At 39.4% G+C, this 25,125-nt stretch overlaps 5 protein-coding genes across 13 annotated transcripts; 1 reads left to right on the top strand and 4 right to left on the bottom strand.

Moving 5' to 3' along the window:
* Positions 1 to 51: 51 nt before the first annotated feature.
* LOC125201491 (TORTIFOLIA1-like protein 5) lies at positions 52 to 2,335 on the bottom strand. 2 transcript variants are annotated; one of them, XM_048099632.2, is made up of 4 exons: positions 1,483 to 2,335; positions 1,326 to 1,410; positions 776 to 1,245; positions 52 to 693 (listed from the first exon to the last, which is right to left on the bottom strand). In XM_048099632.2, the coding sequence occupies exons 1-4, from the start codon at positions 2,266 to 2,268 to the stop codon at positions 298 to 300; spliced, it is 1,737 nt and encodes a 578-aa protein (XP_047955589.1). In that variant the 5' UTR covers positions 2,269 to 2,335; the 3' UTR covers positions 52 to 297. The 2 variants fall into 2 exon arrangements, with proteins under 2 accessions (XP_047955589.1, XP_047955590.1); XM_048099633.2 differs by having other exon boundaries at positions 776 to 1,224; positions 1,483 to 2,334.
* Positions 2,336 to 9,647: 7,312 nt separating this feature from the next.
* Positions 9,648 to 14,777, top strand: LOC125219982 (uncharacterized). 8 transcript variants are annotated; one of them, XR_007176277.2, is made up of 5 exons: positions 9,648 to 9,851; positions 10,028 to 10,094; positions 10,267 to 11,233; positions 11,920 to 12,031; positions 14,130 to 14,777. XR_007176277.2 is itself a non-coding variant. In XM_048122120.2 (4 exons), the coding sequence occupies exons 1-3, from the start codon at positions 9,774 to 9,776 to the stop codon at positions 11,208 to 11,210; spliced, it is 1,089 nt and encodes a 362-aa protein (XP_047978077.1). In that variant the 5' UTR covers positions 9,648 to 9,773; the 3' UTR covers positions 11,211 to 11,233; positions 14,130 to 14,777. The 8 variants fall into 8 exon arrangements, 6 of the variants coding, with proteins under 6 accessions (XP_047978077.1, XP_047978061.1, XP_047978047.1 ...); XR_007176276.2 differs by lacking the exon at positions 14,130 to 14,777 and adding an exon at positions 12,406 to 12,740; XM_048122120.2 differs by lacking the exon at positions 11,920 to 12,031.
* LOC125219971 (protein EDS1B-like) lies at positions 13,055 to 15,619 on the bottom strand. The gene is made up of 4 exons (XM_048122073.2): positions 15,493 to 15,619; positions 15,013 to 15,346; positions 13,951 to 14,715; positions 13,055 to 13,852 (listed from the first exon to the last, which is right to left on the bottom strand). The coding sequence occupies exons 2-4, from the start codon at positions 15,340 to 15,342 to the stop codon at positions 13,151 to 13,153; spliced, it is 1,797 nt and encodes a 598-aa protein (XP_047978030.1). The 5' UTR covers positions 15,343 to 15,346; positions 15,493 to 15,619; the 3' UTR covers positions 13,055 to 13,150.
* Positions 15,620 to 16,761: 1,142 nt separating this feature from the next.
* Positions 16,762 to 17,397, bottom strand: LOC125193900 (glutathione S-transferase T3-like). Its single transcript, XM_048091837.2, has one exon. The coding sequence runs from the start codon at positions 17,395 to 17,397 to the stop codon at positions 16,762 to 16,764; it is 636 nt and encodes a 211-aa protein (XP_047947794.2).
* Positions 17,398 to 22,572: 5,175 nt separating this feature from the next.
* On the bottom strand, positions 22,573 to 24,854 carry LOC125211047 (formin-like protein 8). The gene is made up of 2 exons (XM_048110729.2): positions 23,913 to 24,854; positions 22,573 to 23,827 (listed from the first exon to the last, which is right to left on the bottom strand). The coding sequence occupies exons 1-2, from the start codon at positions 24,635 to 24,637 to the stop codon at positions 22,618 to 22,620; spliced, it is 1,935 nt and encodes a 644-aa protein (XP_047966686.1). The 5' UTR covers positions 24,638 to 24,854; the 3' UTR covers positions 22,573 to 22,617.
* Positions 24,855 to 25,125: the final 271 nt, after the last annotated feature.

The following is a 25,125-nucleotide window of genomic DNA, read 5'->3' as shown; positions in this document are numbered from 1 at the left end:
TATGTTGAGTTACCCAAATTATAATTTCAAGAGATATGTTAGTCATCATCCTAAATCAAGACAGTTATTATCACTACATATGAAAACGAATTACATTTTGCATCCACTCTACAACTTTTCCAGCCATCTGCTGCTGGAGCAATCGTCGTCAGTCTAACCCTAATCCCTTCTCTCAACAAATTGATGATAAGGAGACAAACAGAGATCAGAACTCTCAGCCACCACTATATTAAGGTTGTCAACTTTTCAGACATGTATAGTTGGTAACAAAGAATGATGTCTGAAGATCCTCCTCAATCAAGCATGACCCTTCACCGAAACTTGTTGAAGAGGGATTTCAGCCAGTGGGTTCATCACTATAACCCCACCGCCCCCACGGAGGGGACGCCTCCGGTTCTGCAACAGAAACCCTCCGCAACCATCTTCGTTCTTGCCAGGAACGCTGCCAGCTGCCCCAACCGATGGTTGGGTTCCACGCAACTGGGAAGAAGCTTGAGGCCCAGCTTGTGTCTTTTTCCGCATCTTCAGGTTGAGGAAATCTGCACCGGGCAACGAACAGCAAGAAGCTCCAGTTGTCGACATCTTTCCAGTGGAGACGGCTAGATCAAACGAGATCTCATCCAGTGCGAGCTCTATACCGTGCACACGCGCCTCCAGTGAATGAATACCTCTCTGTGAGCTCTCAGTAAATCTCTGTATTACAAAAGAAAAATCAAACATCAGTACATCACTAGCTATAGATAACGTTGTACATTCAGCAAGAGAAATATTGCACCTGAAGAATTTCCAACAAATTTGACTGCTGAATTTCAATCTGAACAAGCTGCTTCCTGATCAGAGACAGGCCTTCACAGTCTCTCTGAATCCTACACACATCTTCAGTTTCATTACTAACTACAACCCTATGATTCTGCTTCTCGTAGCTCTCTTCGAACAGAGCCCGTCTGATTTCCTGGTTCTCAAACCGTCCCCCCTCCTCTCCACCCTGCTTACCTCCAGAAACCGACGTGGCAGAAGAGCTAGTAGGAGCAGCCGCAGCGTCTACTTTTGTGTTGGAGGGCTTCTTGCTATCCAATTTTCGGAACATTGGAGGACTAGTTCTGTTCCCATTGCTTCCAACAGAACTCCTTCTCCTTGCTGCAGAAGCAGGAGAGCCATGCGGGCTAATTTTCTTCACTTGTGAAGATGGTTGGCTAATGCCAGTTTTTGAGCCAGGAGCAGTTTCTGCAACGTTCAAAATCATACCTTTAGGCGAAATATCGTTTCTATCAAAAATTGGTACAAACTAGCAGAAAATATCAACATCCAAGAAATCAAAATCATACCTTTAGGTGAAACCTCATCTGTTAGATCAGGAATCTCCTTCCAAGCTTCCATCATTTGGTTCATCGTCTCCCTCGCAGCCTTCACCTGATCAAATCCACACACACATTAATCTCAAAATTTTCAAATTCTTATATCTAAATCGGACAAAACCCAAACCTTGTCGAATCGCTTAGCTTCAAAAGTCTTCAAGCAAGAAGCTTTATATTCGGAGAGCGCATCTCTCTCCACCGCCGCCATTTTCGTCAGCGCCTCCGCGGCAGCCTTCCTTGCCGCCCAATCCTCGCTGCTCAAGAACTCCACCAAACTTCCGATGAGATTCCTCATCGCATTCCTCCCTCCGAGCACTCCCTCAACCTCCACAAGGCTCCCCAACAACGCCAAGATAGCGCCTTTCGCCTTGAAGCTCTCGCATTTCGCGAGCTTCTCAAGCCGCGGCAGCAGCTTGCGGAGGCTCCCCACGTCGGGGCTGCCGGAGCCCTCAACCACCGCGGCGAGGCACAATGCGGCGCCGTTTTGGGCGTTTCCCTCCTGCTCCGCGAAGAGGGCCTCGACGAATGGCTTCGCGACGGAGCTGAATGCGAGGTGAGAAGCTAGGGAGAGGGAGGCGGCGACGCAGGCGGCGCGGACGGAGGAGTCCGGGTCGCGGAGGCGGCGGGCGACGGCGGAGAGGATTTTGGAGAGGTGGGGGGAGAGGGCGGCGCCGTGGTGGGCGGCGAGGACGGAAAACAGGCGGAGGCAGTGGCGGCGGACGGGGGACTTGTCGGAGGAGTCGGTGGCGGAGATGGAGGAGATGAAGGAGGGGAGGGATTCGGCGGGGAGGCTCCGGGCGATGGACTCGAGCTCCGCGGCGGCGGCGGCGTGGGTGTCTCGGTCGGAGAGCTTGTGGAGGCACGTGAGCACGCGGTGCTTCAGGTCGCGAGCCTGCTTGCTGGAGGCCGACATTGTAGTTAATGCGGTGGCGCCGGTAGCATCGCGGTGGTTGGATTTGGAGGGGAGTTCGTTTTTCTGGTTTGTGGTAGTGTGTTTATATATGTAGTGGGGATAGGATTAGGAGGAAAGAGAGGTAAAACGACGTCGTGGGGTTGGATAAAGTGATGGTACGTTGTCGTATTCGGTTGCTCTCCCCGCCATTGCCATGTGCTTTTCGCTCGCTTTCTCAAGTTAGTTAAATAACTTTAATTAATGATTAATTATGAAGGGGATTAGTTTAAGGTGTTGGGGGATTAAGAAATGGAAAATGAGGTGGACATTCTTGTGTGGGGATGTTTTCTTGTTTAATAAACTGTTAGTAATGTTATTTACACAAACTGTCACTCCTCTCATAATCTCGGCTTCCACAATTTAAGTTCATGGAGTATTTCTTAAAATCTACTTCAAATCGAAACTTCACTAAATATCGAGTACGAGGGAGTACTAATACTGCCATACCACACTCTCATTGGACTTTATTTAGGTATATATTAAGGGCCCGTTTGATAAGTTAGTAATGCCAAAATAGATAATTATATATAGACATTTCTAATTATTTGATATTATAGTTTAGCTTAACACAAAATCCAATATAAGACAAAAAAGCCCTCCCAAAAAATCTTACCAAAATTATAACTTTAACCATATTATGTAATCCACCAATTTGTCAAGTTAAGCCATGTTATTTAATATATTATATTATATATAAATTTAGATAATTTCTATTCTATCAAACAATAATTAAAAAAACAATCATATCTTTCTATATCTTGACATGAATCCTGTATTATCTTATTTTACATATTTTCTCATATTCCATCTTTTTTATCAAACGAGTAGATGCACAAGGTAGTTAATGTTGATCGTGTTTTATCATGTACTGTGTAACAGTAGTAGGAGTAATAATTTTTTTCTTTTCAATCTCATGATTAAAGTTCACTTCCGCAATAAACTATTCTATTTGAAATTCGGTTGCCAAGATTAAATCTCGTGATTAAATATGTATCATGTTTGGTTCATAACAATGAACCCTACAACTTAATCCTAAATGGAGTCTCATGGTAATTAGTCATAGTCTCCCCTCCAACTAAAATAATTCCACAACTTAATCCTAGATGGATAGTCTCATTATTATTAGTTATGGCAACCAAACGCCACCATAGGCTATATAGCCTATTAGAGGATGGAAATATTAAATTGAGATGGTAACAAGATATATAACGTGGTCCTAATTTTAGGAATTAATTGTGGAAATGAGGTGTTCGGTTTGCAAGATTGTATCCGAGATTAAATTTTTAGTGTGTTTGGTTCATGATATTCAACCCCACAACTCAATCCTGGATGGGTAATCATGGGATAATTAGTCATAGTTAATCCGACTAAAATAATCTCATAATTCAATTCTAGATTGTATTTTGGTATTATTTTATCTGGCAAACTGAATCAAGTAGTAGTAGTAGTAGGGCATTTAAAAGCAGTTAATTGAGCATAATAATTTCCTATAAAGTAGGACGGTATGGGCATTAACTAACAGTTTAATAGCAATCATGATCGATCAAATTATTTTCATAGGCTATATGGTATAGTATTAATCACAGTCATGTGGTTCAACCCCCGCGAACCCTATTTTTATTTAAAAAACTAAAACTTGACTACTTGAGTGAAGATGTTATAGCAAATTATCAAAAATTAAAATTTAAATATTGAACTTAAATAATGGTAATATTAACTCTTACTTATAATAAAAAAATGAATTAAATGAAAATTTGAAATACTATATAGAATGCAGTTTTGGAATAGATATTACGTCTGCTTTAAAAGAGGTTGATGGAGAATGAATACCAATTATGCTAGCTGCAATACATAAGCTCCAATACGACCTAATTGATTAGATGTGGTTGAAACTTAAATAAGATATTGAATTATATATGTACTGTTCTTCAAATCTATAATTAATTATTTGAATTTACTTAGCTCATCTCTAACATGCGTTCAAGCAGAGAAATAAGGAATTGAGAAAAAAAAAAGTAAAATATATATAGTAGTACTAATAAAATGAAAGATGCTGTAAATCATGAAATAGGACTTATTTATATATATATATATAGATTAATTTGATTAATCTCTTTGTCAGATTTGAGACCTCAGACACACACGAACACACACAAATATGCGTACACTGGTTAATAATACATTCCGTTTTTTTTTTTCCAATATCAACTGTAATATTTTTTGCTGGGGTGCCTTCAACTCTTATGTATGTTAATTTGTATGCCCAAAAATATCAGTACGATCAAATTTGTTAGAAATAATTAAGACAATGAAGTGTAACAAAAGGTATGTCATGACTCATAACTATGCAATGAATAAATCATTTAATTCGTGCGAGATTAAGAAAATTGGACATGCCTAGGTAGTGTCAAAAACCAGGAATACCATATATATAGCACATGGCCGGGTATATATATACGAGTATTACGTAATTTTAGGAATGGATATATTATATTAGGTGTTTATAGGAATAGGAATTAGGATGTGCTTATACTAATTCTATATATATATACGTACAATAGTGTGTCAACATATATATATATGAGTAAATATTAGTATTGAGAATTTATATTACACATACTTCAGAATTACCAAGTCAACAAGAGAAGAAAATAAGAGTAGTAATATATAATAGTACAAAAATTGAAGCATAACATGTGGGGTGGTTGGAGGATAAAGTTTTCTTTTCTTCATGCTTAAAGAATAAAGATACTTAATGTGCAAATCTTCAATTTAATGTGATATCTATATTTCAATAAGTTACGAATCCTATTATTACAAGCTGAGTAATTATTTACAAAATTTATATCCAACCACATGTGAAGATACTCTCTCTCTCTCTCTCTCTCTCTCTCTCTCTCTCTCTCTCTCTCTCTCTCTCTCTCTCTCTCTCTCTCTCTCTCTCTCTCTCTCTCTCTCTCTCTCTCTCTCTCTCATACACACACTATACACACACACTATACACACACACGACACATACACTGATCATTCACACACAACAATTAATCATTTTCGTTTTGTAAAGGAGAATGAATAATATATGGAGTATGTGGGATGTTTGTGCGAACAATTCAGAAGATACATGACATGATTGGTATGTTTTGTATACTTGAGTGTGAGAAACTTTCACTTCATTATTATTTTTGATTTTTTGAAATTTCATTTTTTAGGGGATTTTGATATGGCATATATTCATTGACTTGATCTATTGGTCTTAATTGATAGACTTTAATTGGACAAAGCATGCATATAACTTTGTTAAAATCAATATGAATGATAAAATATTTCTAAATTTTAACTTATATACTCATGTGTTTGTTATCTCCAGTTCAGTTGCAAACCTTGTAATATACTAATGCATATGACAGTAATAGTTTCTGACAAATGTATCTCGTGAGATTCTGAGTTTCTTGATAATGACTTCACAATTTAAGGCTAGTATCATGAATTTATCCTATTTTTTATATTAATATATGTTAGTGTTTCACAAAATATACAATTAATGCAAAAATTATGATTTTGCATATTAATACAAAATTGAACAAAAATAAACCTTACCTAATTATCTTTATAATGGGAGGCAATATGATTAGAAGACACATGTGTATGTGGACACGAGTCCAAGAATGGGCATGTGAAGTGTCGTTGCATGCAAAGCAGCCACATAACATGGAAAGTCTTGATCCAAACAAATGACCCAATTTGAAAGGACAAAACTCTAGTAATTAGGGTTTTTTTGGGGGTTGGGATTCTAATCCTTACACATATACATGCATACAGTGATACAGATATTCAGATTTCAGCATGCATGCATGCATGTGGTCCTAAATATATGTACTCATAAATTTGTATTGGGGTTAAGAAGAAGGGGGGTCAATTTCAACTCATGAATAATTCTTCAAAGCGTCATTATGAAAATTTATTAAAATTAAATACAGTTCATAAATATGCTATGCGTGAGAATGTGAAACAGTGAAAAGTTACAAAAAAAGAAAGAAAGAATGGAAATCCTAAATTAATTAGTTGCAAATAATAGAGGACCTACTAATTAGAAGGTTTTAAAAGTCTTGAATGATCATGCAAACTCTCATAATTTCACATGCAAGCAAGTGCACAATCATGTTTTTGTCTTTGGACTATATATATAAAATTTGGCAGTGTTGAATTATAAATTATTCAAAGTAGTAGTAGTAATATTTTTTAGTCAAAATTCCGACAATAACATTAGTGTTAGATGCCGGGATCCTGAAACCACAGAAAATGTATTACTATGTATCTTGGTTTGAAGTTAATAATACTCTTCGAATTTGTTTCAAGTTTCAATCATAAGCAGGCAGCAGACATCACACATGGATTCGCCTACCTGATTTAATTCAGTCTCTATATATCTTTGACTCATCGATTTTAAAGTTGTACAGTATTGATTATTGGATAGTATCGACTCACAATATGAATAGAGCCCGTTTCCCAGTTGAAATATGGAAATAAAAAATCCTGGCTTTATGAATTGTAAAAATAGTTGAGGAACATCTTTTTTTTCCATGAATTTTAACAAAGTATCATTTTAGATCCGTGAACTTTAAAAATATCATTTGGAAGTCTGTCAATTATGAGTTAATATCAATTGAAGTACTTTTTTACTATTTCCAAGTTTTTCTAGACAAAAATACCGTCAATATTTTTAAGGGTGTATACTTTTAATAAACTTATCACATACTCATATTTTTTTATAACTATAGATTTTTTATGAATTTTCTAAATATAATTCGACCTTCAATATTATCGCTTAATTTTATGATATGCAAGAAAAGATCCTTATTCAATTTTTTATTATTAAAGAAAAGTTCTTTATTCAATTTAAAATTCTATAATATAAAAAATTGAAGAAGCAATTTGATTTGCATGTCACAAAATTAAGTAATACAGTATAATATTGAAGGTCAAATTATATTTAGAAAATTCGTCAAAAATATATTGTAAAGATATTTATAAAAAATATGAGTATATGATAAGTTTATTAAAAATATATACCCTTTAAGGTATTGAGCGTATTTTGTCTAGAAAAACTTGGAAATAATAAAAAAAGTACTTCAAATGATATTAATCCATAGTTGATGGACCTCAAATGATATTTTCAAAGTTCACGAACTTAAAATGATATTTTGGCAAAATTCATGGACCAAAAAAGATGTTCCCTCAAAATAGTTAAGTAAGCTAGCTTATCATTTCTGTATTATTTTCAAATTATTTTAGATGTTAAATAATGATATTTTAATTATATACTTCTTCCGTCCTTCATCAAACATCATTTTGGAATATCCACTATTACAATATGAAAAGAACCAATTTAAGAAGATGAGTTTAATAGTACATGACAAAATCGCTAGCTAGTTAATTTGATTTTATCACAAAAAAGTGAAGCAAGTAACTCATGATCATAGCTAGGATCAACATTGATTTGTGTTGAAACAAGCAAGATTATAACTTCGTTCTTGCTCTCATGCAGCATTAATTAGTTGAAACTCTTCGGTGTCGATTTTAAGATAAAATAATACCAAGATACAATCTAGGATTGAGTTGTGAAATTATTTTAGTCATAGGGGATTAGTTATGACTAATTAACCCATAATTATCCATCTAAGATTGAGTTGTAGGGTTGAATCTTATGAACCAAGCACACTATAAATTTAATCTCGGATACAATCTTGCAAACCGAACACTCCCTTCATGTATTCCAAGAGACATTGGTAACAAAAAAACCGATCGATGGCGCCTCCACCAACGGTCCAAAGCCAGCCAGACATCCCATATTTCTCGGCATCGAACAGCTCGATGCCAATATTCATGCCAACCGGACGACCTTTCTTGTTCTGAGTCTTGTTGCCTAGTTCAAGAATTTGTACACACACCAACTCAAATAAGTTACCAAAATTTATTTTATGGATGAAAAAAATCTGTCCACATTTATTAGTAGCCATCCTCTCTAGATTTATTCAACGCCATTTCATCAATCAATGAAACTCACCATACTATGTGTATACAATCCTCTAATATGTTAAAGGACTAGCACCCAAATAAAAGAAGTTGATTTTTTCTGTGTTGAATTATTTACAAATCGTGATATTAGTATTAATTTATGATGATGTCTAGTCGGAAACAATTGTAAAAAAGTTACAAATTTTGAATTGTTTTTCTAAATTGCATGTTGAATATATAAAGACTCTTATGCAAACCAGATCAATACACTATACTAAATGATGATAAATTAATAGGCCAAATTTGGGCTTTGCACATTGAATATGTTTGGGCTCCATACATTCTGGGCTTGTTCGACTTCTGAGAGATACAGGCACATAATTCAATACGCGCACTAAACATGGGCTAATTATTAAGTGCTGATTTAATCTCTTTCAATATTGGAAAAAATTATGCATATCAATAATGTTAATAAATTATCAAATATTTAGTCAACACTAACTATCAAAATATATCTGACAAAATGTTGCATTTCTTGACACACTATCTATCTATATACGAAAACAGAATCGCTTCCAATAATTTCGTCAATACTTCATCCATGTCATCATTAATAATAATTAACAAAAAAATCAATAATTAACAAAAACAAAACAATCTACTTAAAAGAATTTCATATATGGACTATGTTGTAATAAAACATTTTCGCCAAGGAAAGGAAATGATGTTTACTTTATTATTATGGGAGTTAATGTGGGAATTTAAAACACCACAAAAGATGAAAATTTCGAGATTTTGAGGCAATTTCTTTTGCCAAAAGAGGTTATGATGTGATCCTCAATTCCTCATCTTCGATCATGGAAATTAATTTTTATTTTTTTAAAGAAACCATGTTGATAATAGCAATAGATGACCAACACTCTTACGACACCTATGCAATAAATGGAAAAAAAGCATTTTGCACTCTTCAATAGAAAATCTACAAACGTATCATCTTACTTTAGGAGTATCTGATTAGTGAATATCACATTTATTATGTGTAATTGACCTTCCAATTTCCCCAAAACACATTGTAGTAACATAAATTTGGAGGTCATTACCAATTCTGCCCTACATCTGTGGCTAAATTACTAAATGTAATTGTTCTAGAATGTTACATAACGACAGCCCTTGAATTTACCATTGTGCCCCCAATGTCATCTCGCATGACTGCCCTTTCTCGTGATCTTTGCGTGCGACGCGCGACACGTAAGGGTAGAAAAGTAATTGCGAGGGCTATATATAGACGGCCAGTGTTGTTCGTACAGTCGAAAAAAGGAGAAGTGCAAATTGAATTCTGTTTATCCATTTTTTTTTCAATTTCACTGTAGCTTTAATTTTCTCTCTCCGCGCCCGTTTAATCAATCGATCAATTTAGGGTTTTTCCGATTCGTCACCTAGTCGACTCAGCCATGATTTCCGATTCGATCCCCAACGCGTCTGTCGCCCTCGCCTCATCCAACCCCAAGGATTTGCCCAAGAAGAAAAAGGTTCGTTTTCTGCTCTCGATTTTCCCTTTATGAGTTTATGCATGCATTGTGAGCTGCATGTTGATTTCTTTCTTGTGAATGGAAAGGAGATAACTTTTCCTCATTCAATGAAATTTATGTGGTTTAAAATTGCAATTTTACAAGATTTTTGTTAAACAATATTTTTCGAAATTCAGGCCAATCGGTCGGCGAAGTTGAAGCAGTGCAAGCTTGATGCTCGTCGGGAACAGTGGCTTTCTCAAGGTATTGGAAACAGCCCTTTTCCCACCATTTGGAAGCACTATTCTCCTTTCCGTAAAGTGTTTTTGTTTTTTTGCTTTCTTGGATATGATTACTTGAAAGTTATTTTCACTTTGATTACTTACTAGTATTTGATTACCAAACGGTTTTATTTATTTATTTTTAATCTTTAAAGTGAAGGGTAAGGGTGGGTGTAAGGAGGAGGTGAATGGTGAAGGGGGTCTGATGAAGTTGGAAAACAAGAACATGCCTATTGAGAAGCTGGAGAAAAGTCCAAGGCGAGAGGATGGAATATATATAGATGCATTATCCGTTCATCATTTTAGTGATTTCGAATCCTCGCCTGCCAACAGCCCCACCAGTAGTGCATTAGGCGGAAATGATTCTGGCGTCAATTTTACTTCCAGTAGCCGAAGCAGCAGCAGCAGTGGTCGCAGCAGCAGCTGTAGCACTAATGGTTGCTTTTCGGGTATCATGAGTGAGGAAGATGAAGGGAATGGTGGTGATGATGGCTGCTTGGATGATTGGGAGGCTATGGCTGATGCTTTGGCTGCTATGGAAGACAAGCATTTGGGTCATAATCCCAGCTCGGGATATGGATTACCTGTGGAGAAGCATGGAAATACTGCGGTATGTGGTTCTGGGGTGAATTTGGCAAAGCAGCCTTTTTGTGAGAATGATAATCCAAGAGAGAAGCAAGAGAGTGACAGGACATCTGTGCGGATATCTCAAGCAAAATGCCAGGCTTGGAGGCCTGATGATACATTTAGGCCTCAGAGTTTACCCAATCTGTCAAAGCAATATTGTAGTGGGTTAAATTCAGATCGGCATTTTGGTCTAGGAGGTTCCGTTTGGGGCTGTAAGAATGTCGGGCCAGTCCCTACATCATGTCCGATATGCTATGAGGATTTTGATTTCACAGATTCAAGCTTTGTCCCCTGTCTCTGTGGATTCAGGCTCTGCCTTTTCTGTCACAAGAGAATTCTTGAGGAAGATGGGCGTTGTCCTGGCTGCAGGAAGCAGTATGAGTGCAGCCCTGTTGAAGGAGAGGCCACATTGGATGGTGGGAGCTTGACTTTTCGACTTAATCGTACCTGTAGCATGACAACAAGATCCTAGAAAGAGTCTCCGTTCCTTGATCTGTATGTTAGGTCTCTCTTTTTTCTCGGTGTGCATTGCGTTTGTTGTCGCTTTAAAACTGTTTTTCGCAGTCCTAGATATTGGTATAGAAATTTGATTTTGGAGCACAGAGAAATCAATCTAGCACCCTTATGATTTCAGTTGCTTTTATATATATAATTATGTATGTATATATATTATGTGTTATCATTGAATAGCTGCACTTATATAGTAATGAGGTGCATAAACATTTTGAATAAATGCTTTGTTTTCTATTATTTATCAATTCTGTGAATCTTCTTTTTAGCTGATTTAGATTAAATTGAGAAAACTTGTTTCAATGTATTCTAATAGTTGATTTTGTTCCCAGTGGTCATTTCATTTGAGAAAAAATGGTTTCTTATTTTACAGAGATTCTGAAAATGCTATGGATCTCAATATTTGAATTGGTATGCACAAGAAGAATTCAATGTATGAGGACTGAGAGTCACTCTAGTTATGAAAACTTTGTACAACCAACAATGTTTTGTTTGTACTATCAACTATGTGTATGGGAGCTTGTTATTAACTAAAGAAGTTGAGATAATAGATAAATATTAGTACTAATTACTGATCTCTATTAGCTTGTGCATACGTATGCTGGCTGAAATGGGATCGGTGAAACCAAGAGATTAGTGTGCTGAAATGTTACTGTTATAATGCTACACAGGCTAGCATGCAACCATTGAGTTGGTGGATTTGGCTCTTGATGTAGTGAAATGACAGCAGTGAAAGTCCCAGTAATTACAATAAGTGATGACTCAAACAGTCGAATTTGCTTTGTAAGAAGATCTCATTTAATGAACTATTAGTCTTTTAGATATTTTTCTCTTACACGTGCAGACTCTTTTCTTGTTTTATTGTTGTGGGGAGGAGAAAGTAGGCATGCTGGCTTCTCCTTCTCCTTGTGATACAAAGAATAAACCTGAGTCTGAATCAGTGAGGAGAGTCAGGGAAGGTCTTGAAGTTTACAGTAATCTATTATACATTGTGGTGCAAACTAATGCTACTATTATTCTGATTTTGGCAGCGTTTTGTTGGGCTTAGAGATGATGCAAACTAACATCCCTAACGTTGAGACTCTTTTTTACCTTATATTTCATGTGTTAGCTCATTCTTGAACAGAAAAATCTCCCTTCTTTTTCATTTTTTGAAGGTATTCCATTTCCTACTAAAGGAACCAGCGGTGATGTATGGCATTCTTTCAAAAGTGATGGTGTCATGGTGGTACCTTTTAATTATTTGGAACCATCCATAATCCATTTTCAATGGTAGCCGGTGACTTGGCTGGATTTCACCTATTTTGGGATCAGAAGATTATCTTACAGTACATTAGTTTCAAGTGTATATGTTTTGAGTAACAGTGTAGGTCAGATTTCTTTATATGAATTCAGTCATTCAGTGTAAAGCAAGTGTTCATAACTGAATTATTTCAAATGGTTTTTGACCGGTTACAATTCAACTTGAATAAATTATCTTTAGCTTGTGCCATCCATCTCTCTCTCCCTCTCTCTCTTAAAGTGTATGGATATGTGGGATGGAAACAAAGAGAGGAGCAGAGTATGTTTGGTTTTGTATAGATCGAAATGCAGATCACAAAAGCTGAACTAATGTTGTGATTTATCTGCTATTATGTGGTAAACAGCATTCAACTTGTGCTGTTTGAGGTTCATCATCTCTGTATCACACTTTTGTTGAGATGGTAATTTTGTGCTTGTATTTTCTGCAATTTCATAGAGCTGGGTTTTAACTATTGCTACTATTTTTATGGCATATGTATTGTGCTGTCTTCTTGTACACGGATATTTAGAGAGAGCTTCTAAAAATCTCTTAGCAAGTGAGGTGATATTGAGGATTTTGGGGGTGCATTTAGCCCCACCCATACTTTTCAAAACAAGACTTCAGTGTTTTATAAAGGCTGCAATGCAAGAACCAGACCTATGCTCAAGAGGGAGTGTCTTCCACCACTTACTGAAACTAGAACCCTCCAAGAAAACATCTGTCCCCATCCATCCATTACTAACCCATGCATACAAATCTTGCTCCAACCTCAGAACCTCACCCCTAACCTGATCATACGGCTTCGCCCTCAGCTCCTCTACCTCTGCCCAAAACGTCGTCTCAGAGCTCCCCCCGGCCACCATCCTCTCTGCGTGCTCCAGCCACTTTTGCGTGAACTTGTACCTCTTTGGCCTTGCTTTCACCATGTAAGGCCCTGTGTCCTCGTTCAGCAAGTGTCTGTAGTAGTTCGCTATGTCTAGTGGCTCCATGAGTCGCCTGAACAAGGTCCCTAGCTCTATCCACTCCTTCCTGCCCTCGAACCCGTCGGGCAGCTCGTACCGCTTGATCATCTCGACGATCTCGTCCCATATCCCGGAGAGCTCCTGCCTCTTCACATTGGCATTGAAATCAGTTATATCTTTTTGGATTTTAAAGGTGTCATAGTAGCCAATCTTCTTAATCTCACAGCTAGTCTTGTATTCATGTATCTTCTTTAGTGCTTCTCTAATGATGTCTTTGTTGGAGTCTATTCTCCTCTGATTCTCCGTCTTCTGCCTCTCCATCTCACCAGCAGCGCGAAGGCACAGCCGTGCTTGAGCTGTCTGAAAATCAGTTAAAAAGCATCAAGATAGATCAATTGCTGTCATGATTCTGTGTATGTGTGTGTGAATGTTTGAAGCATTGAGTGGTAGTATCATACAAGGCCAAGATCATTTAGTGCAGCTGAATAAGAGGTAGTGGCTTGAGCATCTAAAGGGATATTTACAAGACTGTCTAAGTAGATCACATCTTGCATATTTAGGCTTTCTTCCAATTCACTTTCATATAAGAAATGGTCTCTCATCATTTTATGCAGAAACTCTGTGTTTTCTTCCTCAGGGCTGAACTGAAGGCAGAAGAAGAGCATCTGCAACACCGCGTCCGGGTTGTCAACCACAACAAGCTTCCCGTTCCCTGGACAGAAGACGAATGTCCCGAAAGGCCGATAAGGGCTGAGCTCAACTATGCTCGCAACAGTCTCCAGCAGCAAACTGGTGCACCCCTTGAGGTTGCATGCGGCATGGCTTGCCACAGACAGCACGTTTTTCATTACTGACAGCAGGAAACCTGATGCTGCAGACGAGTCCTGCAGATGGAACTGTGATCTCGGGTTGAGAGACTCGAGAACGGCGTGCAGCCATGGCTGGATGTTCGAGAGAGGAGCCAGGTTTATCCTTGGCACAACATCATGCCTCATCACGAAGTGGAAGAAGCAACGGGACCAGTTCTCGCGCTTCAGAGCATGACAGAAGACATGGTTTCCGGGTAGAGGTGATCCAAAAGTTACACAGAGAGGCATTGTCTGAGAATGGTTGGATCTTATGTATTTCTCAAAGCACCAAATGGCTGCGAGAATGGCCGTTGCACCCCCTGAGGAATGCCCCGCGAAGACGACCTGCTTCCTCTCAGACATAGCTTTCTCCACCTGAGATCCATTTTTGAGTTCAAAGACAGTTCAATCACTAAATAGACTATGTTTATATTGAAGCTCTCATCTTGATAAACAATCCAAAACATATTCACACACAGCAACATGTGTGTGTGTGTACCAAACCTTATCAACACCTTGTGGCCCATTTTATCTTTGGAAATCTCCCTTTCTCCACATGAAAAGTTCAGGCAATCAAGATCATCCAAACCAAACTAAGGCCACAACAAATTCAAGAAAAGCTAAAATCTCAATATAAGCTAAAAATTCAGTCTATATTCAAGATTTGCATACCTCTGCTGCAAGTGGTGATCTGCTCAATAGGGCATCAAACCTTGTAGCAAAAGCTTCATTTACTAATCCTATCTCTTCATTGCCAACACTCCTGATACATGGAAACTTGGAGACATCAACCTTAACTTCCCCAAATGGATCCCTGGTGAACCAGTCATCCACGCACCATGAACCGGGGAAGGCGAAGAGAACATCGTTGGAGCCCCGGGTTTTTTCATGGATGTATGGCTTCCCAGGGGCCTTTTCATGAGCCTTCATGGACAGTCTGCAAGCCCTTTGAATCACATCCTCTTTCAATCCTATCTTCTCTCCTAGCCTCCCTCCGATCATCTTTCTGCAAGTTTGTGAACAAGTTGAGAATCAAATTATGGTGATTTTCTTGAAACTGAGACTTTGATATTGTGGGATGAAGGTGTGTGGGAGTTGCTGTAAAAGTTATAGATGAATGATGATGCTCAATTGCTTAGTGACTTCGCTTACTTGAGATTGCAAAAATAGATGGGAAAGCTTAAGGTAAATGGAATCCAGTGTCTTTAATGAATAGGGGTTAGGGCAAAGCAAAATGGTTGGTTTCACATTCTATTTTTATCGCAAAAAAATTATCTCGCTTATCAATATTACTACTTATGTAAGAAAAAATTTAAATATTTAGGACGACATGAAAACTAATGTATAATTGGTAAAGAGAAGAACGAAAAAAGTTAGTTAAAATAGTGTTAATGAATAATGTGATAATGTGATTTATATTATTATTAGTATTTAATGTTGATGTTTAATAGTGGATCATAGTTGTATTAAAATAAAAAATAAATTGGTTTACATAAGTAATAGGTCAGGGAGAATTTTCTATAAATGGAATGAGCTATTGTTATTGGCGGACGGAGAAGAAAAGGGGGCCATATTTTTGTAGGACGAAGAGAGAGTATCTAAATTCGGTATTACACTACTATACTTAGGCATCCACTACGCCGTCTCTTATCCATCTCATCTCTTCACTATTCAAAGGCCTCACTGTACTTTTTCACTCCATCTCTTAACTAAGAGACAACACATACATCCCTCCATCTCTTAACCATCTCATCTCTTAACTATTTATTCAATTTCATTTTTTATTTTTATTTTCAACAAATTCAATTAATAAAAAACACACTTCATTAAATAAAATAAAATTACAAGTTAAAATCCTAAAAATATGAAAAACACATAATTAAAATCCTAAAAAAATAAAAATACATAATTAAAATCCTAAAAATATAAAAAAGACAATTTAAAATACTAGAAATTCAAAAACTTAAATTTTAAAAACTACTCCGCCGGCGAATTATCCCCTGAAGTCGGTGGCGGTGCACCCGGGTTAGTGGATGGTCGAATACCAAGTTGTCTTGCCATCTCCTGCATTCCGGCAATATGATGTTCACATTGGGGATGCGTCATGCGGGAAGTGTCAGCCATCGTGGCGAGCATGTATATGGACCACAGGGAAGTGCTCGAGCCTGAGCCCGAGCCCTTCTGGCTTGATTCACCTCGGCCCTTCCCCTTCCCCCTCCCCCTCCCCCTCCATCTCCCTCTAGCCGTGTTCGCCGTCTTGGTCCCTTGCGGTCGACGTCGTGAACCGGAGGAGGAGCCACCTACATTGGTGGGCGTGTCAAACTCTTGTGAGGCGTTGCCTGACCCGCCGCCCTCACTAGATGAGCAGCCACCCTCCGTGTGCTTCGTGCGTTTCGAGCTCGAGGATCGGACACCGCCAGCTCACCTTTCTTTGTCTCTGACCAATGTCCAAACATTGATATGTTTGAAATCTTTTATGACGTCGTCTTTAAACACTCGCATCGCCGCTCTCATATTGTCGGCCCCACTGGCTCCACTTTGGTAATGCTCCGCTTCACCCCTGTAGATCGTGCAAAAATTTTTGACATCTCTATTGCACTGGTCCCAATGACTGCGGAGCATCTTCACGTTGCGACGGGGAATCCCCTTCGGCTTTGACTCTTCATAAAGTTCGGTGACCTTCTCCCAAAAACATTTGCGGTTTTGTTGATTTCCGACGATGGGATCGTAGGAGACGGTGAGCCATGTTGTGTATAGAGCCAACGTCTCCTTGCCGATGTATAGATGACGGCCTAGATCCTCATCCTCCTCCTCCTCCTCGCCCTGTTCCTCCTCGGCATCGCGACTGGCGGAGCCTCCTATCGGAAAGTATTCCGGAGCGTGTTCCTCCGGAAAATTCACCCTAATTTGGGATAATCCCTGCGTTGACCTCGGGGGGGGGGGGGGGGGGGGAGGACGATAGTATGCATCCAGATCAAAATGTGGTGCTTGGTACGGCGCCGGCGTCGCCGAGCGTTGGGTGCTCGGCGTCGACGAACCAGCCAAAGAGTTGAACATTCCCCCCAATCGCCAAACTCGTTTAAATCGAAGTCGCTGGAGCCGCTGGAGTTTCCGTCACCAGACATTTTTACAGAAATTGGAGAGGGAAAGAGATGTGAATTGAAAGAAGAATAGATGTGGTATTTGTAGTGTTTGTGTGTGGAATGGAGAATGAAAGAGAGTAGGGTGTATTTATTGAATAAGAAAAATAAAAAAATAAATATAAATATAAAAAAAGGGTTACCGTTGGAAAAAAGGGTAATATTACCGTTTCTTTTTTAAAATATTTTTAAAAATTTTTTTCCTGAAAATCGAATTTAAAAAAAATAAATAAAAATGACGTCATAATTACGACGCTCACTCGCGGGCCGGCGAGTGGGCGTCACGCCTAGCGCCACGTGGCGCGGTCTCGCCGTGGTCTCGTCTGTGCGAGACGAGATAGAGCCATCCACGCGCCGCGCTGTGGATGCTCTTATACTTCCTCCTTCTCATAAAAATAATGACATTTTTCGTTTTTTATTCGTTCCATAAAAATAGTCTATTTTTATTTATAAAAAATTATTTTCAACTCATTACCCATATACATCAATTTATTTACAACTTATACCATTGTAGCTTACTATTAAAAATTAAAAATAATATGATCCAGTTTACACTATTTAACTATTCTTCTTCTCCTACTTTACAATTTATACATTAATTCTATATCATCCCCAATATTCATATTTTCACGCGTTGAAGTATAAATTTTTTAGTATTGCCATAGACTAATAAAATTTGGTATAGAGACATGCATGGTGCACATCCATTCTTCTGGTTTAACTATTTCCTTTTTTTTTAATTAGACAATGGGTATTCATCCACGTATTCAGTAACTATTTCTTGTGCTAATTTGTAGGTACCTAAAAGGATGAGATAGTTGACCTAAGAATTAAAAGTTTTCATATCCAAAGCCCAGAGGACGAGATAATCCCCGGGTGGGGATCCTCTGCTGTGCTATTTGCACAGCAGCCCCTGCTGTCAGATACTCCCTCCGTTCCATAGTAATAGAGTTATTTTGTCATTTTAGTACGTTCCATAGTAATAGAGTCATTTCCCTTTTTAATAAAAGTCAACATATTTTTCCACACCTACTCTACTCTCTCTTACTTTTTTCTCTCTTCATCTCTCTACCTTTTTCATTTTCCACTTTATTCTCTCTTTAGTTAACTCACCTAACACAATTTTTTTTTAATCTCCGTGCCGAAAAGAAATGCATCCATTACTATGGAACGGAGGGAGTACAACATAATAAAATAATCAAGTACTGTAAATAATATAGAGGGAACATGTTTTTTTGTCCACGAACTTTGCCAATGTATCATTTTAGGTCCGTGAACTTTGAAAATATCATTTGAGGTCTGGCAACTATTGTTTAATATCAATTAAAGTACTTTTTTACTATTCCCAAGTTTTTCTGAACGAAAATACCCTCAATATCTTTAAGGGTATATATAAAAAGATGGAAGAAAAGTTCTTTATTCAATTTTAAAATTCTTTAATATAAAAAATTGAAAAAAGAATTTTACTTGCATGTCACAAAATTAAGTGATACTAATATTGAAGGTCATATTATATTTAGAAAATTCATCAAAAATATATTGTAAAGATATTTATAAAAAAACACCCTCAATATCTGGAAGAAAAATTATTTATTCAATTTTAAAATTCTTTAATATACCAATTGAAGAAGCAATTTTATTTGCATGTCACAAAATTAAGTGATACTAATATTGAAGGTTAAATTATATTTAGAAAATTCGTCAAAAATATATTGTAAAGATATTTATAAAAAATATGAGTATATGATAAGTTTATTAAAAATATGTACCCTTTAAGTAAGGTACTTCAAATGATATTAATGCATAGTTGATTGATCTCAAATGATATTTTCAAAGTTCACGGACCTAAAATGATACTTTGTCAAAGTTCGTGGATAAAAAAAGATGTTCCCTCAATAATAAAAAAAACTTAAATATTTGTACATTATTATAATATTGTGTTAGAGAGAGCAGCTCCTGCTGTGCTATTTAGCACATCAGAGGATCTCAATTATATTGGTATGACATACCAAATCAGATGCCGTGTGGTATATTTGGATCATTGAATTTTTTTCTCCCGATAATCCCCTCATCATTTGTTAACGATGAACAAGTCCAATGCTAACTATTTCAATTCACACCCACCTCTTACATATTACTTCCCGTTTCAGATTAATTGTCATTCTTTTCTATTTTGGTCAATCCCTAAATAATTGTTACAATTCATTTTTAATATAAATAGTACTCCCTTCGTCCCACAAAAGATGTCACACTTGTGGGATGACACGAAATTTTAGAAGGTTTTGTTTTGTGTGTTAAATGAAGAGAGAGAATAACATTTTTATATTCATGTGAGAGAGAACTTTTTCCAAAAAGGAAAATGTGACATCTTTTATGTAACAAACTAAAAAGGAAAAAAGTGTGACATCTTTTATGAGACGGAGGGAGTAAATAAGTCCCACAATCCAATAACTCACTTCACTCACATTTTATTATAAAATCAATATAAAAAAGAGAAATTGATCTCTAAAACCATGAACTTTGCCTAAAATTTGGTATTTCCCATGAACTTTGAAATTGGTATATAATATCACGAACTTTGCATTTTGTTTGGTATTTCCTGAACTCACTCAAATAAGATACTTTCATCAAAATCTTATTTAACATAGGCAACCGTGATATGTTTTATAATATTTGAAACCACTTTTTAAGTTCATAACATGTAGTATAAAAAGTCACGTTGAAAACCACGTTGATTTAATTGTGTCAAGTATGATAAAAGACTCGTAAGTTAGTCAAATATAGTAATAAACATGCCGTGGGAAATACCAAACAAAATGCAAAGTTTGTGATATTATATACCAATTTCAAAGTTCATGGGAAATACCAAATTTTAGGCAAAGTTCATGGTTTTAGAGACCAATTTCCCTATAAAAAATAAGTCTCACATTCCACTAATTTTTTCAACCAACTTTTTTTTACATTTCTTAAAATTCGTGTCCAGTTAAAGAGTGACAAATAATCGGGGATGGAGGGAGTAGATGACTTAGATCATATAGATGACTTGATCCATTGGTATATTATTGATCGAATGTTTTATTAAATGAAACATATTTCCATTAGAGCATGAATAACGCTACTGGGCCGGGCCACAACTCGCAAGTCCCGGCCCGTGTTTAGCGTTGGACGACGATGCGGCCCGGCCCAGGCCGGTCCCGAGGACGCAGTTGCGTCCCGGGGCCTCTCCCTCCGTCACGTCCAGGCCGGCGATATGCGTGCCCGAGCCGCATCGGTTGCGGCCCGTCCCGGCGTTATTTGCGTTTGGGCCGGGCCGCAAGTCCCCTCCGATTTTTTTTTTTTTTTTTTTTAATTCGAAAATTAATATATAAATATCACTCTTCCATCCATTTTCAAATCACTTCAACTTCATTCCCTCTCACTCACCATAAAATTCGAAAAATGAATCCTCGGCGTGAAGGCCAACGAGCAATCGAAGCTCAAATGGCTCGAATGTTAAAGACGGCGATGCCCGCAATCAAAGAAGAAATCAACAACGAGGTGGAACGCTATCAAGCTGCTATCCAAGCGTGGAACGAGCAACACGACCGGGTACCGCGTATTCGGATGTATATCCACCGAGACCGTGAACAAGCTGGTTTGCGGCTTTTCATGGATTATTTCTCTGTAGATCCTCGATGGAGTGATCAGATGTTCCGTCGCCGGTTCCGGATGGGGAGGAATGTGTTCTTGCGCATTGTCAACGCAGTTGTGGCTCGTGACGCGTACTTTATGCAAACCTTCGATGCTGTCGGGCGGCAAAGTATATCGACTTTACAGAAATGCACATCCGCCCTCCGCCAACTCGCTTACGGAACAGCTGCAGATATGTTTGATGAGTACCTCCATGTGAGCGAGCATACTGGGCGCGCTTGCCTAGCCAAATTCTGTCGGGCAGTGATCGAAGCATTCAAGGACACATACTTGAGAAAGCCAACGTCCGACGATGTTCGCAGATTGGTGCGAATGCACGAGGAGAGGCACGGCTTCCCGGGGATGCTGGGCAGCATCGACTGTATGCACTGGCCGTGGAAGAATTGTCCAATGGCTTGGAGAGGAGCATTCACTAGCGGGCACAAGGGCTCGCATCCAACGATTATGTTGGAGGCCGTTGCCGACCAACGGTTGTGGATCTGGCATGCCTACTTTGGAGTCGCTGGGTCGAACAACGACCTCAATGTGTTGAACGGGTCTCCATTGTTCAACGACTTGTGTGTCGGGCGAGCGCCTACCGTAGAGTTCACGGCCAACCACCGTCGGTACACTATGCGGTACTATCTGGCAGACGGGATCTACCCTAGATGGCCCGTGTTCGTGAAGACCATCACATGTCCGACTACGGATAGGAGGAAGTTGCTTGCCAAAAAGCAAGAGGCGGCTCGGAAAGATGTGGAGCGCGCATTTGGAGTTCTCCAATCACGTTGGGCTATAGTGAAGGGACCGGCCCGTGGTTGGCACCGTCCGCTAATCGCCGACATCATGTATGTATGTATCATAATGCATAACATGATCGTTGAGGACGAGGGAGACAACGCCACTGACTGGAGCGACGATCCGCTCGTCAGCGCCAGCAGTAGCTACACTGTCACCGATCCGGCCGTGCAAGGTGTTCCTCCCGACGTGCGCAATGTCATGGCCCGTTCAGCGGCGATGCGCCAAGAAGATCAACACACACGCCTCCAAGCGGATCTAATTGAAGAAATTTGGAACCGCAATTGACTTATGTTTTAAATTTTTTTTTTTTCGAATTTTTAAATTTCAATGTTGTAATTTTCTATTTTCCGACTGAACAATGAATTTTCTCGGTTTTAATTGTTCAACGTATTCTATTTTACGATTAAAATATGTTGTGAATAGTGCAGATGAATAGTTATGGCCTGAGTTGTGCCCGAGTTGTGGCCTGCGGTGTTAGATGAGTTGTGACCTGGAACCCCTAATTTGAGAGAATGATGATGTGGAGGGGACTTGCGGCCCAAATCCGGACCAGGGTTATTCATGCTCTTAGGGTAACTATATCAAATACTAACATGGAATTTTAATAAAGTTATTAAATATATTAAAATAAAAGAAAATGTAGTACTCAGAGAATATTTTAAATCTATCAAAAATCATCATCAGATTCACTGGAGTTCGTCCCAAGCCTCTGCGTCGCGAAATAATTCTGCAAATTCTGAAACCTCACAGGCGATCTCGGCGTCGGCGACAATGGCGGCGACGCGCCACCTCTCTTCTTCTCCAACTTCTTCCTAATCTCGCCACAGACTCGATCCACACTCTCCAAAAAATCCTTGACCATCACAAACAGCTGCAACGGATTCCCCCCTTTCACACCCGTCTGGTAATAAACGTTCGTCTTCCTCATCAGCTCAACCACCCTCCTCTCCTCCTCCCTCACCACAATCAGCTCCTCCTCGCACCCCTCCAAGAACCCCCTCATCTCCGCCGCAAATATCCCCACCTCCCCGCCCTCGCCCCGCCTCAGCAGCCGCTTGATCTCATCAACCCTAGCCGCAAGGGCCTCGCACGTGCCGGTCAAACCCTCGTAATCCACACGCGCGGCTCTCTTCACGTTGCAAAACTCCGCGTTTAGAGCCTCCACCGCCGGCAACCCTAGCATTAGGCTCTCTCTCTCCTCCATCTCCGTTTCTTCACCCTTCCGCTTCCCCTCCGATTTCGCGACCTGCTCTACCACGAAGTGGAGCAGCGTGGTCTTGCCGTCGGCGCTCTTCACGTCAGAGAGCCTCCGCAGCGATGTGAGATTGAATCCCTGCGCGTTTCCCCAATTCGTGCCGGCGTTCAATCGATTTCCGGCTTTGAGGATCGCTTCGAGGAATTTGAAGAAGACGCCGCCGCTCCGGAGCTCGTTGCAGCCTAGCTCGCAGGTCTGCAGCGACTCCTTGAGATGGAGAATCTCCGGCTCGTAGCTTTCTCGGAAGAGCATGGCGTTGAATCGGACGAACGCTGATGGGATTGCTTGTAGAATGTGGTGGAGGAAGGCCTCCGCGTCGGCGAGTTTAGCTGGATCGCCGGTGAATTGGAGGATTTTGGTGGTTTCCTCTTGTGTTGGGCAGATTTTGGTCAGTTTCTCTAGGGTTTCGGCGTTAAGGCCTCTTCCCTCCATGGCTGCTTCCACGATTTCTCTGCGTGAGATTTGCAGAGATTTGATGACGATTGCGGTGTTTTGGGATTTTCTCGGATGGAGAATGAATGTTTGTGTTGATGGAGCTGCAATTGAGCTTGAGTTCTTGTTTCTTTCACTTGGTTTCTGATCGGTATAGCCGAAGAGGGCTTCCATCAGTTCATCATCAACCCTAATCGTCAAAAAAAAGATGTTTGTTCAGTAATCTTAATAGAAACAGCAACGGAGACATAAATTGAGATTGTGAATTTAATTACCTAAATGAGCCATCATTGATCTCATTCCACACCATGGAATGATCTGTGTTTGCTGTAACTTTGTCCCAATGCAAGGGCTTGAGTTTGGTTGTGTGAACTCTGTTTTCATGAATTCTTGGAGCAATGGGTGGTTTGTGAGATGGTGGGATTAGTTTCTTTGCTGGTTGGGGTGGTGGCGGTGGCCTTGATTTTGGTGGAGGTGGAGGTCGATGTGGTGGTGGTGGTGGTGGTGCCGGCCTTGATTTTGGTGGAGGTCGAGGTGGAGGCGGTGGTGCAGGCCTAGAAGGTAGAGGAGGAGGAGGTGGCGGTGGTGGTCGAGGAGGCGTAGGTGGTGGTGATGGAGGTTGAATTTTTGGGTGTTGAAGCAATGGAAGTTGTTGTATCGTCTCAGGCTTCTCTCCTCTGCTATTCATTCTCTTCACCTCTTCCTCTTCCATCATAGGATTGTACCAAACCTTAGAAAAGCATCCGCTTTCGAGTTTCCTAAGATACAACACGTCCTTTCCTTCCTCATCGACTATCACTCCCTTGAGGGCCGCCCCGCGCTGTCTCAAATCGACACGTGGTGGGAACTCCCGGCGGAAACTGGACGCCAGTTTCCCGCTATCTGCCCCTCGGGCCAGCCTCAGCCGGTAGATGAGGTAGAACACTATCCCAGCCACAATCAGACTGATCGTGGCCGTGATGGCCACAACCTCGACTATTGTCCGACTGTGTGTGGCCATATCAATGATTTGAAAACGCCGATTCTAACGATTTTTCATATGTTTTCGATGGGAGACGAGCGTTTGCTTTGTAGCAACATTGGAGATTTGTTTGGAAAGAATTTTGTGGCTTTGTTTACTTGTTTTGGACAATGAAGTTTTGAGAGTATCTAGTTGAGCTGTGGACAGTTTCAAAGCTGGTTCATGGTAGCTGAGCTCTGAAATGACTCTGTTATCCATTTCTTTTATGTTGGTTTGGTGGAGGTTTATGAGGGGCTTTGATGTAAATTCAATTGATTGGTGGGTTTTAGGTTTATAAGATATGGTTGGTCGAAATGTTTACTATGTCTCATCTGTCATTAATTGTATCGACGACAATTGTCTTAAATTGGGGTTTACAGCTTAGAGTTGTTTTGGTTGTAGCATTTGTATCACATTGTCTTGTCCACTCTTTCAATTTCATATTATAGTACATTTTGCACATATAATAGTTATACCTGTACACATTG

The sequence above is a fragment of the Salvia hispanica genome, chromosome 2 (genome assembly GCF_029641045.1).
Source record: "Salvia hispanica isolate PSC_SH4W2 chromosome 2, Shi_PSC_v1, whole genome shotgun sequence".
In the NCBI taxonomy this organism is placed as follows: Eukaryota; Viridiplantae; Streptophyta; class Magnoliopsida; order Lamiales; family Lamiaceae; genus Salvia; species Salvia hispanica.
This window is presented reverse-complemented; position numbering and strand designations above follow the sequence as displayed.